Genomic DNA, 15,958 nt, shown 5'->3' on the forward strand with positions numbered 1-15,958 from the left:
TGGATTTTTTTTGATTTCTCGATTTTTTACTTTTTGGATTTTCAATTTATTGTAAACTTTAGATTTTTCAATTCTGCGACTGTTTTGTACATCGATTTCTCAATTTTTCAACTCTTCGACGTTTTAATATTTAATTTTTTTAAATTCTATGTTTTTCGATATCTCGAGTTTTCAATTCTTCTATATTTCAATTTTTCGATTTTCTTAATTTTAATTTTCGATTTTCCAGTTTTTCTTTTATTGAAATTTTTCGATTATTCAGTTTTTTAATTTCTCAATTTATCGAATTCAGATGTTTCGTTGGTTTGATTGTTCAATTTCTCAATTTATCAATTTTTCAATTTTTAACTTTCCGTTTCGGCTTCCGAGTCCTCCATATCTCGATCCTCCGATTTTTCGATTTCTCGATGTCTCAGTTTTTGAATTTTTCGATGTTTCGATTTTTGGATTTCTCGGTTTTTCGATTTTTTTCTTTTGAGCTTTTCAATTTCTGGATTTTCCAATTTTTCAATGCCCCGATTTTTCAATTTTTCAAATTGAATTGGATCTCTCGATTCTTCAATTTTGTGATATTTTAATTATTCATTGTTTTAAATTTTAGTTTTTTCGATTTCTCGATTTTTTGACTTTTCAGTTCTTCAGTATTTAAATTTTTGAATTTTTCAAATTTTTGCGTTAAATTTTCAGTTTTCTGATTTCTCAATTAATCTATTTTTGATTTTCCCACTTCTCAAAGTTTCGATTTTTCAGTTCTTCAATTCTTCGATTTTTCGACTTCGCTTTATTGGTTTGTCGATTTCTCAATTTTTGGATATTTCTTTCAGTTTTGATATTTTTCAATACTCCGATTCTTTCATTTTTCGACTTCTAGATTTTTCTATTTTTTATTTTTGGATTTTCAGTTTTTTGTTTTTTATTTCAATTTCTCAATTTTTCAACTTTTTCATATTTTAATTTTTAAATTTCTAGATTTTTCAGTTTCTCGAGTTTCCAGTTCTATATTTTAATTTTTTAAATTTACGAATGTTTAAATTTTTTTAGATCTCAATTCATTGAGATTCGGATGTTTCGATGTTTTGATTATTCAATCTCTCGCTTTATCAATTTTTCCATATTTAAGTTTTCGATTTTTCGATTTTTCGACTTCTCGATTTTTCGACTCCTCGATTTTTTTTGTCTTTTGATTTTTCGATTTCTTGATGACTCAATTTTTGAATTTTACAATGTTTCGATTTTTCGATTTGTTGGTTTTTCGATTTTTTGCTTTTCGGTTTCTCGATTTTTCGATGTTTCGATTTTTGATTTATCCGATTTTTCAATTGTCCAATTTTTTAAATTCTCGACTTCGATTCGTTGATTTTTCAGTTTTTCGATTATTAAATTTTAGATTTTTATTTTTATTTTTTTTTTTTGATTTTTTGATGTTTGGATTTCTCCATTTTTCAGTTTTAGGATATTTTAAGTTTTCAATGTTTTAAATTTTAGATTTTTCGATTTTTTAGTTCTTCAATATTTTTTTATTTTTCAAATTTTGACGTTTCTGAATTTTTAGTTTTCGGATTTCTCGATTAATCTATTTTTTTATATTCCCATTTCTTCACTTCCCAAAGTTTCGATTTTTCAGTTCTTCGGTTCTTCAATTTTTCGGATATTCAGGTTTTTGATTTTTCAATTTTTTGATTTTTTAAGTTTGCGATTTTTAGACTCTGCTTTTTTGACTTTTTTGTTTCTTAATTTTTTAATTTCCTAATTTTTTGATATTTCGTTCAATTTTGAGATTTTTCAGTTTTTCGATTTCTCAATTTTAACTTTTCAATTTTTGAAATTATTAATTTTTTTCGATTTTTTGAGTTTTCAGTTCTCTATATTTCAATTTTTCAATTTTCGGAATTTTTAAATTTTCGATTGTCCATTTTTTTTATTTTTCGATTTTCCAATTTTTCGATGTTTCGATTTTTGAATTAACCGATTGTTCAATTTATCGATTTTTAAATTTTAGATTTTCCAATTTTAATTTTTTTGATTTTTTTATGTTTCGATTTCTCGATTTTACGATGTTTCAATGATACGATTTCTCAATTTTTGTCCTCTTCAATTTTACGGTTTTTAAATATTTCGATTTTTCAATTTTTCAAATTTTCACGTTTCTAAATTTTCAGTTTGCCGATTTCTAAAGTATTTTTTTTTTATTTGGCCATTTCTGGATTTTCTAAAGTTTCGATTTTTCACGTCTTCAATTCCTCAATTTTTCGATTTTTTAAGATTACGATTTTTCAATTTTGCTTTTTTAGATTTTCGATTTCTCAATTTTCCAATTTTTTAATTTCTCAATTTTTTGAATATTTCTTTCAGTTATGAGATTTTTCAATATTTCAATTTTTCGATTCTTTGAATTTTAATTTTTGATTTTCCAGTTTTTCTTTTTTAAAATTTTTCGATTATTCAATTCTTTAATTTCTCAATTTATCGAATTCAGATGTTTCGTTGTTTTGATTGTTCAATTTCTCAATTTTCCAATTTTTAACTTTCCTTTTCGGCTTCCGACTCCTCAATTTCTCGATCCTCCGATATTTCGATTTCTCGAAGTCTCAGTTTTTGAATTTTTCGATGTTTCGATTTTTGGGTTTCTCGGTTTTTCGATTTTTTTCTTTTGAGCTTTTCAATTTCTGGATTTTCTAATTTTTCAATACCCCGATTTTTCAATTTTTCAAATTGAATTGGATCTCTCGTTTCTTCAATTTTGCGATATTTTAATTATTCATTGTTTTAAATTTTGGTTTTTTCGATTTCTCGATTTTTTGACTTTTCAGTTCTTCAGTATTTAAATTTTTGAATTTTTCAAATTTTTGCGTTACATTTTCAGTTTTCTGATTTCTCAATTAATCTATTTTTGATTTTCCCACTTCTCAAAGTTTCGATTTTTCAGTTCTTCAATTCTTCGATTTTTCGACTTCGCTTTATTGGTTTGTCGATTTCTCAATTTTTGGATATTTCTTTCAGTTTTGATATTTTTCAATACTCCGATTCTTTCATTTTTCGACTTCTAGATTTTTCTATTTTTTATTTTTGGATTTTCAGTTTTTTGTTTTTTATTTCAATTTCTCAATTTTTCAACTTTTTCATATTTTAATTTTTAAATTTCTAGATTTTTCAGTTTCTCGAGTTTCCAGTTCTATATTTTAATTTTTTAAATTTACGAATGTTTAAATTTTTTTAGATCTCAATTCATTGAGATTCGGATGTTTCGATGTTTTGATTATTCAATCTCTCGCTTTATCAATTTTTCCATATTTAAGTTTTCGATTTTTCGACTTCTTGATTTTTCGACTCCTCGATTTTTTTTGTCTTTTGATTTTTCGATTTCTCGATGACTCAATTTTTGAATTTTAGAATGTTTCGATTTTTCGATTTGTTGGTTTTTCGATTTTTTGCTTTTCGGTTTCTCGATTTTTCGATGTTTCGATTTTTGATTTATCCGATTTTTCAATTGTCCAATTTTTTAAATTCTCGACTTCGATTCGTTGATTTTTCAGTTTTTCGATTATTAAATTTTAGATTTTTATTTTTATTTATTTTTTTTTTGATTTTTTGATGTTTGGATTTCTCCATTTTTCAGTTTTAGGATATTTTAAGTTTTCAATGTTTTAAATTTTAGATTTTTCGATTTTTTACTTCTTCAATATTTTTTTATTTTTCAAATTTTGTCGTTTCTGAATTTTTAGTTTTCGGATTTCTCGATTAATCTATTTTTTTATATTCCCATTTCTTCACTTCCCAAAGTTTCGATTTTTCAGTTCTTCAGTTCTTCAATTTTTCGGATATTCAGGTTTTTGATTATTCAATTTTTTGATTTTTTAAGTTTGCGATTTTTAGACTCTGCTTTTTTGACTTTTTTGTTTCTTAATTTTTTAATTTCCTAATTTTTTGACATTTCGTTCAATTTTGAGATTTTTCAGTTTTTCGATTTCTCAATTTTAACTTTTCAATTTTTGAAATTATTAATTTTTTTCGATTTTTTGAGTTTTCAGTTCTCTATATTTCAATTTTTCAATTTTCGGAATTTTTAAATTTTCGATTGTCCATTTTTTTTTTATTTTTCGATTTTCCAATTTTTCGATGTTTCGATTTTTGAATTAACCGATTGTTCAATTTCTCGATTTTTAAATTTTAGATTTTCCAATTTTAATTTTTTTGATTTTTTTATGTTTCGATTTCTCGATTTTACGATGTTTCAATCATACGATTTCTCAATTTTTGTCCTCTTCAATTTTACGGTTTTTAAATATTTCGATTTTTCAATTTTTCAAATTTTCACGTTTCTAAATTTTCAGTTTGCCGATTTCTAAAGTATTTTTTTTTTATTTGGCCATTTCTGGATTTTCTAAAGTTTCGATTTTTCACGTCTTCAATTCCTCAATTTTTCGATTTTTTAAGATTACGATTTTTCAATTTTGCTTTTTTAGATTTTCGATTTCTCAATTTTCCAATTTTTTAATTTCTCAATTTTTTGAATATTTCTTTCAGTTATGAGATTTTTCAATATTTCAATTTTTCGATTCTTTGAATTTTAATTTTTGATTTTCCAGTTTTTCTTTTTTAAAATTTTTCGATTATTCAATTCTTTAATTTCTCAATTTATCGAATTCAGATGTTTCGTTGTTTTGATTGTTCAATTTCTCAATTTTCCAATTTTTAACTTTCCTTTTCGGCTTCCGACTCCTCAATTTCTCGATCCTCCGATATTTCGATTTCTCGAAGTCTCAGTTTTTGAATTTTTCGATGTTTCGATTTTTGGGTTTCTCGGTTTTTCGATTTTTTTCTTTTGAGCTTTTCAATTTCTGGATTTTCTAATTTTTCAATACCCCGATTTTTCAATTTTTCAAATTGAATTGGATCTCTCGTTTCTTCAATTTTGCGATATTTTAATTATTCATTGTTTTAAATTTTGGTTTTTTCGATTTCTCGATTTTTTGACTTTTCAGTTCTTCAGTATTTAAATTTTTGAATTTTTCAAATTTTTGCGTTACATTTTCAGTTTTCTGATTTCTCAATTAATCTATTTTTGATTTTCCCACTTCTCAAAGTTTCGATTTTTCAGTTCTTCAATTCTTCGATTTTTCGACTTCGCTTTATTGGTTTGTCGATTTCTCAATTTTTGGATATTTCTTTCAGTTTTGATATTTTTCAATACTCCGATTCTTTCATTTTTCGACTTCTAGATTTTTCTATTTTTTATTTTTGGATTTTCAGTTTTTTGTTTTTTATTTCAATTTCTCAATTTTTCAACTTTTTCATATTTTAATTTTTAAATTTCTAGATTTTTCAGTTTCTCGAGTTTCCAGTTCTATATTTTAATTTTTTAAATTTACGAATGTTTAAATTTTTTTAGATCTCAATTCATTGAGATTCGGATGTTTCGATGTTTTGATTATTCAATCTCTCGCTTTATCAATTTTTCCATATTTAAGTTTTCGATTTTTCGACTTCTTGATTTTTCGACTCCTCGATTTTTTTTGTCTTTTGATTTTTCGATTTCTCGATGACTCAATTTTTGAATTTTAGAATGTTTCGATTTTTCGATTTGTTGGTTTTTCGATTTTTTGCTTTTCGGTTTCTCGATTTTTCGATGTTTCGATTTTTGATTTATCCGATTTTTCAATTGTCCAATTTTTTAAATTCTCGACTTCGATTCGTTGATTTTTCAGTTTTTCGATTATTAAATTTTAGATTTTTATTTTTATTTATTTTTTTTTTTGATTTTTTGATGTTTGGATTTCTCCATTTTTCAGTTTTAGGATATTTTAAGTTTTCAATGTTTTAAATTTTAGATTTTTCGATTTTTTACTTCTTCAATATTTTTTTATTTTTCAAATTTTGTCGTTTCTGAATTTTTAGTTTTCGGATTTCTCGATTAATCTATTTTTTTATATTCCCATTTCTTCACTTCCCAAAGTTTCGATTTTTCAGTTCTTCAGTTCTTCAATTTTTCGGATATTCAGGTTTTTGATTATTCAATTTTTTGATTTTTTAAGTTTGCGATTTTTAGACTCTGCTTTTTTGACTTTTTTGTTTCTTAATTTTTTAATTTCCTAATTTTTTGACATTTCGTTCAATTTTGAGATTTTTCAGTTTTTCGATTTCTCAATTTTAACTTTTCAATTTTTGAAATTATTAATTTTTTTCGATTTTTTGAGTTTTCAGTTCTCTATATTTCAATTTTTCAATTTTCGGAATTTTTAAATTTTCGATTGTCCATTTTTTTTTTATTTTTCGATTTTCCAATTTTTCGATGTTTCGATTTTTGAATTAACCGATTGTTCAATTTCTCGATTTTTAAATTTTAGATTTTCCAATTTTAATTTTTTTGATTTTTTTATGTTTCGATTTCTCGATTTTACGATGTTTCAATCATACGATTTCTCAATTTTTGTCCTCTTCAATTTTACGGTTTTTAAATATTTCGATTTTTCAATTTTTCAAATTTTCACGTTTCTAAATTTTCAGTTTGCCGATTTCTAAAGTATTTTTTTTTATTCGGCCATTTCTGGATTTCCTAAAGTTTCGATTTTTCACGTCTTCAGTTCCTCAATTTTTCGATTTTTTAAGATTACGATTTTTCAATTTTGCTTTTTTAGATTTTCGATTTCTCAATTTTCCAATTTTTTAATTTCTCAATTTTTTGAATATTTCTTTCAGTTATGAGATTTTTCAATATTTCAATTTTTCGATTCTTTGAATTTTAATTTTTGATTTTCCAGTTTTTCTTTTTTAAAATTTTTCGATTATTCAATTCTTTAATTTCTCAATTTATCGAATTCAGATGTTTCGTTGTTTTGATTGTTCAATTTCTCAATTTTCCAATTTTTAACTTTCCTTTTCGGCTTCCGACTCCTCAATTTCTCGATCCTCCGATTTTTCGATTTCTCGAAGTCTCAGTTTTTGAATTTTTCGATGTTTCGATTTTTGGATTTCTCGGTTTTTCGATTTTTTTCTTTTGAGCTTTTCAATTTCTGGATTTTCCAATTTTTCAATGCCCCGATTTTTCAATTTTTCAAATTGAATTGGATCTCTCGATTCTTCAATTTTGCGATATTTTAATTATTCATTGTTTTAAATTTTAGTTTTTTGGATTTCTCGATTTTTTGACTTTTCAGTTCTTCAGTATTTAAATTTTTGAATTTTTCAAATTTTTGCGTTACATTTTCAGTTTTCTGATTTCTCAATTAATCTATTTTTGATTTTCCCACTTCTCAAAGTTTCGTTTTTTCAGTTCTTCAATTCTTCGATTCTTCGACTTCGCTTTATTGGTTTGTCGATTTCTCAATTTTTGGATATTTCTTTCAGTTTTGATATTTTTCAATACTCCGATTCTTTCATTTTTCGACTTCTAGATTTTTCTATTTTTTATTTTTGGATTTTCAGTTTTTTGTTTTTTATTTCAATTTCTCAATTTTTCAACTTTTTCATGTTTTAATTTTCAAATTTCTAGATTTTTCAGTTTCTCGAGTTTCCAGTTCTATATTTTAATTTTTTAAATTTACGAATGTTTAAATTTTTTTAGATCTCAATTCATTGAGATTCGGATGTTTCGATGTTTTGATTATTCAATCTCTCGCTTTATCAATTTTTCCATATTTAAGTTTTCGATTTTTCGACTTCTCGATTTTTCGACTCCTCGATTTTTTTTGTCTTTTGATTTTTCGATTTCTCGATGACTGAATTTTTGAATTTTACAATGTTTCGATTTTTCGATTTGTTGGTTTTTCGATTTTTTGCTTTTCGGTTTCTCGATTTTTCGATGTTTCGATTTTTGATTTATCCGATTTTTCAATTGTCCAATTTTTTAAATTCTCGACTTCTCGATTCGTTGATTTTTCAGTTTTTCGATTATTAAATTTTAGATTTTTATTTTTATTTTTTTTTGATTTTTTGATGTTTGGATTTCTCCATTTTTCAGTTTTAGGATATTTTAAGTTTTCAATGTTTTAAATTTTAGATTTTTCGATTTTTTAGTTCTTCAATATTTTTTTATTTTTCAAATTTTGACGTTTCTGAATTTTTAGTTTTCGGATTTCTCCATTAATATATTTTTTTATATTCCCATTTCTTCACTTCCTAAAGTTTCGATTTTTCAGTTCTTCAGTTCTTCAATTTTTCGGATATTCAGGTTTTTGATTTTTCAATTTTTTGATTTTTTAAGTTTGCGATTTTTAGACTCTGCTTTTTTGACTTTTTTGTTTCTTAATTTTTTAATTTCCTAATTTTTTGACATTTCGTTCAATTTTGAGATTTTTCAGTTTTTCGATTTCTCAATTTTAACTTTTCAATTTTTGAAATTATTAATTTTTCTCGATTTTTTGAGTTTTCAGTTCTCTATATTTCAATTTTTCAACTTTCGGAATTTTTAAATTTTCGATTGTCCAATTTTTTTTTATTTTTCGATGTTTCGATTTTTGAATTAACCGATTGTTCAATTTCTCGATTTTTAAATTTTAGATTTTCCATTTTTAATTTTTTTGATTTTTTTATGTTTCGATTTCTCGATTTTACGATGTTTCAATCATACGATTTCTCAATTTTTGTCCTCTTCAATTTTACGGTTTTTAAATATTTCGATTTTTCAATTTTTCAAATTTTCACGTTTCTAAATTTTCAGTTTGCCGATTTCTAAAGTATTTTTTTTTATTTGGCCATTTCTGGATTTCCTAAAGTTTCGATTTTTCACGTCTTCAATTCCTCAATTTTTCGATTTTTTAAGATTAGGATTTTTCAATTTTGCTTTTTTAGATTTTCGATTTCTCAATTTTCCAATTTTTTAATTTCTCAATTTTTTGAATATTTCTTTCAGTTATGAGATTTTTCAATATTTCAATTTTTCGATTCTTTGAATTTTAATTTTTGATTTTCCAGTTTTTCTTTTTTAAAATTTTTCGATTATTCAATTCTTTAATTTCTCAATTTATCCAATTCAGATGTTTCGTTGTTTTGATTGTTCAATTTCTCAATTTTCCAATTTTTAACTTTCCTTTTCGGCTTCCGACTCCTCAATTTCTCGATTCTCCGATTTTTCGATTTCTTGAAGTCTCAGTTTTTGAATTTTTCGATGTTTCGATTTTTGGATTTCTCGGTTTTTCTATTTTTTTATTTTGAGCTTTTCAATTTCTGGATTTTCCAATTTTTCAATGCCCCGACTTTTCAATTTTTCAACCTGAATTGGATCTCTCGATTCTTCAATTTTGCGATATTTTAATTATTCATTGTTTTAAATTTTAGTTTTTTCGATTCCTCGATTTTTTGACTTTTCAGTTCTTCAGTATTTAAATTTTTGAATTTTTCAAATTTTTGCGTTAAATTTTCAGTTTTCTGATTTCTCAATTAATCTATTTTTGATTTTCCCACTTCTCAAAGTTTCGATTTTTCAGTTCTTCAATTCTTCGATTTTTCGACTTCGCTTTATTGGTTTGACGATTTCTCAATTTTTGGATATTTCTTTCAGTTTTGATATTTTTCAATACTCCGATTCTTTCATTTTTCGACTTCTAGATTTTTCTATTTTTTATTTTTGGATTTTCACTTTTTTGTTTTTTATTTCAATTTCTCAATTTTTCAACTTTTTCATGTTTTAATTTTTAAATTTCTAGATTTTTCAGTTTCTCGAGTTTCCAGTTCTATATTTTAATTTTTTAAATTTACGAATGTTTAAATTTTTTTAGATTTCAATTCATTGAGATTCGGATGTTTCGATGTTTTGATTATTCAATCTCTCGCTTTATCAATTTTTCCATATTTAAGTTTTCGATTTTTCGACTTCTCGATTTTTCGACTCCTCGATTTTTTTTGTCTTTTGATTTTTCGATTTCTCGATGTCTCAATTTTTGAATTTTACAATGTTTCGATTTTTCGATTTGTTGGTTTTTCGATTTTTTGCTTTTCGGTTTCTCGATTTTTCGATGTTTCGATTTTTGATTTATCCGATTTTTCAATTGTCCAATTTTTTAAATTCTCGACTTCTCGATTCGTTGATTTTTCAGTTTTTCGATTATTAAATTTTAGATTTTTATTTTTATTTTTTTTTGATTTTTTGATGTTTGGATTTCTCCATTTTTCAGTTTTAGGATATTTTAAGTTTTCAATGTTTTAAATTTTAGATTTTTCGATTTTTTAGTTCTTCAATATTTTTTTATTTTTCAAATTTTGACGTTTCTGAATTTTTAGTTTTCGGATTTCTCGATTAATCTATTTTTTTATATTCCCATTTCTTCACTTCCTAAAGTTCGATTTTTCAGTTCTTCAGTTCTTCAATTTTTCGGATATTCAGGTTTTTGATTTTTCAATTTTTTGATTTTTTAAGTTTGCGATTTTTAGACTCTGCTTTTTTGACTTTTTTGTTTCTTAATTTTTTAATTTCCTAATTTTTTGATATTTCGTTCAATTTTGAGATTTTTCAGTTTTTCGATTTCTCAATTTTAACTATTCAATTTTTGAAATTATTAATTTTTTTCGATTTTTTGAGTTTTCAGTTCTCTATATTTCAATTTTTCAATTTTCGGAATTTTTAAATTTTCGATTGTCCAATTTTTTTTTATTTTTCGATTTTCCAATTTTTCGATGTTTCGATTTTTGAATTAACCGATTGTTCAATTTCTCGATTTTTAAATTTTAGATTTTCCATTTTTAATTTTTTTGATTTTTTTATGTTTCGATTTCTCGATTTTACGATGTTTCAATGATACGATTTCTCAATTTTTGTCCTCTTCAATTTTACGGTTTTTAAATATTTCGATTTTTCAATTTTTCAAATTTTCACGTTTCTAAATTTTCAGTTTGTCGATTTCTAAAGTATTTTTTTTTATTTGGCCATTTCTGGATTTCCTAAAGTTTCGATTTTTCACGTCTACAATTCCTCAATTTTTCGATTTTTTAAGATTACGATTTTTTAATTTGGCTGCTTTGAAGACTGTTTCTATGAAAAACAATTGCTGTTATCCGACGTTTTGGTAGATTTTGTTCCAAAAATACGATTTATAATGTTATTTAAATTTTAAAATGTAGCATAGTCCTGATCTTGTGATTTTTCGGCTTTTCGACTTCTCGATTTTTCAACTTTAGTAGATGTCTCAATTTTTCAAGATTTCAATTTTGGGCTTTTCCAATTCTTCCATTCTTCAAATTTTCCATTTCTCAATTTTTTTTATTTTTCGATGTTTCAATAATACGATTTCTCCATATTTGTCCTCTTCAATTTTACGGTTTTTAAATATTTGAATTTTTCAAATTTTCACGTTTCTAAATTTTCGGTTTTTCGATTTTTCACATCTTCAATTCTTCAATTTTTCGATTTTTTAAGCTTGCGATTTTTCGATTTTGCTTTTTTAGATTTTCGATTTCTCAATTTTCCAATTTTTTAATTTCTCAATTTTTTGAATATTTCTTTCAGATATGAGATTATCAATATTTCAATTCTTCGACTTTTCGATTTTTGAATTGATGGATTTTCAATTTATTGTAAACTTTAGATTTTTCAATTCTGCGACTGTTTTATACTTCGATTTCTCAATTTTTCAACTCTTCGATGTTTTAATATTTAATTTTTTTAAATTCTATGTTTTTCGATATCTCGAGTTTTCAATTCTTCTATATTTCAATTTTTCGATTTTTTTAATTTTAATTTTCGATTTTCCAGTTTTTCTTTTATTAAAATTTTTCGATTATTCAATTTTTTAATTTCTCAATTTATCGAATTCAGATGTTTCGTTGGTTTGATTGTTCAATTTCTCAATTTATCAATTTTTCAATTTTTAACTTTCCGTTTCGGCTTCCGAGTCCTCCATATCTCGATCCTCCGATTTTTCGATTTCTCGATGTCTCAGTTTTTGAATTTTTCGATGTTTCGATTTTTGGATTTCTCGGTTTTTCGATTTTTTTCTTTTGAGCTTTTCAATTTCTGGATTTTCCAATTTTTCAATTTTTTAATTTTTTAAATTGAATTGAATTTCTCGATTCTTCAGTTTTGCGATATTTTAATTGTTCAATGTTTTAAATTTTAGGTTTTTCGATTTCTCGATTTTTTGACTTTTCAGTTCTTCAGTATTTAAATTTTTCAATTTTTCAAATTTTTACGTTAAATTTTCAGTTTTCTGATTTCTCGAAGAAGCTATTTTTGATTTTCCCATTTCTCTCGATTTTTCAGTTCTTCAATTCTTCGATTTTTCGACTTCGTTTTATTGGTTTTTCGATTTCTCAATTTTTGGACATTTATTTCAGTTTTGATATTTTTCAATACTTCGATTCTTTGATTTTTCAGTTTTTCATTTTTTGTACTTTCGATTTTTCAATTTTTCGATTGTTTTATATTTCAATTTCTCAATTTTTCAACTTTTCCATATTTTAATTTTTAAATTTTTGGATTTTTCGGTTTCTCGAGTTTCCAGTTCTAGATTTTAAGTTTTCAAATTTCCGAATTTTTAAATTTTGTGAGATCTCAATTTATTGAGATTCGGATGTTTCGATGTTTTGATTGTTCAATCTCTCGCTTTATCAATTTTTCCATATTTTTGGCCTATTTCGGTTTACCAATTTTTCAATTTTTCCACTCCTAGATTTTTTGGTCTTTTGATTTTTCGATTTCTCGATGTCTCAATTTTTGAATTTTACGATGTTTCGATTTTTCGATTTGTTGGTTTTTCGATTTTTTGCTTACCGGTTTCTCGATTTTTCGATGTTTCGATTTTTGATTTATCCGCTTTTTCAATTTTCCAATTTTTTAAATTTTCGACTTCTCGATCGTTGATTTTTCAGTTTTTCGATTTTTAAATTTTTATTTTTTGGATTTTTTGATGTTTGGATTTCTCCATTTTTCAGTTTTAGGATATTTTAACTTTTCAACGTTTTAAATTTTAGATTTTTCGATTTCTCGATTTTTTGACTTTTCAGTTATTCAGTATTTAAATTTTTCTATTTTTGATTTTCCCACTTCTCTCGATTTTTCAGTTCTTCAATTCTTCGATTTTTCGACTTCGCTTTAGTGGTTTTTCGATTTCTCAATTTTTGGATTTTCTTTCAGTTTTGATACTTTTCAATACTTCGATTCTTTGATTTTTCGACTTCTAGATTTTCGATTTTTTATTTTTGGATTTTCAGTTTCTCATTTTTTTACTTTCGATTTTTCAATTTTTCGATTGTTTTGTAATTCAATTTCTCAATTTTTCAACTTTTCCTTATTTTAATTGTTAAATTTCTAGATTTTTCGGTTTCTCGAGTTTCCAGTTCTATATTTTTAGTTTTCAAATTTCCGAATTTTTAAATTTTTTGAGATCTCAATTTATTGAGATTCGGATGTTTCGATGTTTTGATTGTTCAATCTCTCGCTTTATCAATTTTTCCATATTTTTGGCCTATTTCGGTTTCCCAATTTTTCGATTTTTCCACTCCTAGATTTTTTGGTCTTTTGATTTTTCGATTTCTCGATGTCTCAATTTTTGAATTTTACGATGTTTCGATTTTTCGATTTGTTGGTTTTTCGATTTTTTGCTTTTCGGTTTCTCGATTTTTCGATGTTTCGATTTTTGATTTATCCGCTTTTTCAATTTTCCAATTTTTTAAATTCTCGACTTCTCGATTCGTTGATTTTTCAGTTTTTCGATTTTTAAATTTTTATTTTTTGGATTTTTTGATGTTTGGATTTCTCCATTTTTCAGTTTTAGGATATTTTAAGTTTTCAATGTTTTAAATTTTAGATTTTTCGATTTCTCGATTTTTTGACTTTTAAGTTCTTCAGTATTTAAATTTTTCTATTTTTGATTTTCCCGGTTCTCTCGATTTTTCAGTTCTTCAATTCTTCGATTTTTCGACTTCGCTTTAGTGGTTTTTCGATTTCTCAATTTTTGGATTTTCTTTCAGTTTTGATACTTTTCAATACTTCGATTCTTCGATTTTTCGACTTCTAAATTTTCGATTTTTTATTTTTGGATTTTCAGTTTTTCATTTTTTATACTTTCGATTTTTCAATTTTTCGATTGTTTTACATTTCTATTTCTCAATTTTTCAACTTTTCCATATTTTAATTTTTAGATTTCTGGATTTTTCGGTTTCTCGAGTTTGCAGTTCTATATTTTAAGTTTTCAAATTTCCGAATTTTTAAATTTTTTGAGATCTCAATTTTTTGAGATTCGGATGTTTCGATGTTTTGATTGTTCAATCTCTCGCTTTATCAATTTTTCCATATTTTTGGCCAATTTCGGTTTCCCAATTTTTCATTTTTCCACTCCTAGATTTTTTGGTCTTTTGAAAAATCAAAATTCTCGATGTCTCAATTTTGTGAATTTTACGATGTTTCGACTTCTCGATTCGTTGATTTTTCACTTTTTCGATTTTTAAATTTTATATTTTCGAATTTTTTAGTTTTCGGATTTCTCCATTAATCTTATTTTTTTATACTCCCATTTCTCCACTTCCCAAAGTTTCGATTCTTCAATTCTTCAATTTTTCGATTATTCAGGTTTTTGATTTTTCAATTTTTCGATTTTTTAAGTTTGCGATTTTTCGACTCTGCTTTTTTGACTTTTCTGTTTCTCAATTTTTAATTTCCTAATTTTTGGATATTTCGTTCAATTTTGTGATTTTTCAGTTTTTCGATTTCTCAATTTTAACTTTTCAATTTTTAAATTATTAGTTTTTTTTGATATTTTGAGTTTTTAGTTCTTCTATATTTCAATTTTTCAATTTTTGGAATTTTTAAATTTTCGATTGTCCAATTTTTTTTATTTTTCGATTTTCCAGTTTTTCGATGTTTGGATTTTTGAATTAACCGATTGTTCAATTTCTCGATTTTTAAATTTTAGATTTTCCAATTTTAATTTTTTTGATTTTTTTATTATTCGATTTCGAGAATTTACTGCATTACATATTACAATATATTAAAAAAAAAGTCATTGTCCATATAGGTTGTCCAACTATAATATACTTAAACAATGGTATGACATTTACAAAAGTGAGGTTATGTCAATTTCGATTCAGGCATTCCATTGGCTGCTGGAGCTTTCAGTTTTATCGGGTTTATGTTGGCACCGTGGATGGCGAGCGCCGCCATGGCCTTGAGCAGCGTGTCAGTCGTGGGGTCAAGTTTGCTCCTGAAGTTGTGGAAAAAACCCACAGCGCGGGAATTACAAACCGAGGAGTACTTGGCCTTGAGGAACGCCAACGACTTGGACAGTATTTCGATACACAGGGGTATAGACGACATCGAAAACTTGAACGGGACGCCATCCATGTCAAGGTATACGAGAAACTGTAATGACTACCTTTTATAAAAAACATATATGCCGTAGAACTGATATTAAGTTTAGTAAAACCAAAGCGGTTTAATGTAAGTTATTTTGACCAGAAAGCATGATGCTGTGATGTTTTTTATTATTTTAATTATAGTGACGAGTATTTTCTTGTTTTTTTATTTTTGTTTGTGTGTGTTGTTTTCCTGTCGTCACTAATGCACTTAACCTCTCCCACGTCTGGCGGTTCTTATCAGGACTTATCTTAACGTTCTAGGTTTCTTGGAAGGAATAAGAGCGGGCGCAAGTTGTTACTGTCGAGCGATTTAGACGATGACGCTACCACGTATGACAGGAAAGGGGGTGTTCATGAACCACTGATGACTTAAACCAGCACGATTACTTAAGTCGTTTAATTGTGATATCAAGCATCATTCATTGTAACTGACTTCACATACGTATTTTTAGTTTCCACTAATCTGTTACTGTCAAACATCGAATTTTTACTGTGTATTGTTTCGTACGTAGGGGTAACCGTGCAGTACTTCAAAGGTGCTTAATTTACTTGTAATCTCAGTTGTGTATTTTAAGAAATAAAATTATTTTTATTGAACGTTTTACCAGACCATGGTGTATATAGCGAAGCTGGCCACCCAGTATATAACGATTTATGTTGTTTAGTTAGTTGGGTT

The 15,958-nt window shown here is 25.5% G+C and overlaps 1 protein-coding gene across 7 annotated transcripts in view; it reads left to right on the forward strand.

Annotated features, from left to right (window-relative positions):
* LOC135140373 (copper-transporting ATPase 1) overlaps positions 1-15,879 on the forward strand; it is a 45,911-nt gene extending 30,032 nt beyond the window's left edge. For all 7 annotated transcript variants that reach the window (XM_064070867.1, XM_064070869.1, XM_064070872.1 and 4 more), the window contains 2 exons: positions 15,016-15,274; positions 15,544-15,879. In XM_064070867.1, coding sequence (XP_063926937.1) covers positions 15,016-15,274; positions 15,544-15,655 — 371 coding nt within the window. In that variant the 3' untranslated portion in view covers positions 15,656-15,879. The remainder of the gene's footprint in view (positions 1-15,015; positions 15,275-15,543) is intronic.
* The last annotated feature ends 79 nt before the right edge of the window (positions 15,880-15,958 follow it).

The sequence above is a fragment of the Zophobas morio genome, unplaced genomic scaffold, assembly GCF_036711695.1.
Source record: "Zophobas morio isolate AGI-343-1 ecotype UQ-CSIRO unplaced genomic scaffold, CSIRO_AGI_Zmor_V1 ptg000040l, whole genome shotgun sequence".
Lineage (NCBI taxonomy): Eukaryota > Metazoa > Arthropoda > Insecta > Coleoptera > Tenebrionidae > Zophobas > Zophobas morio.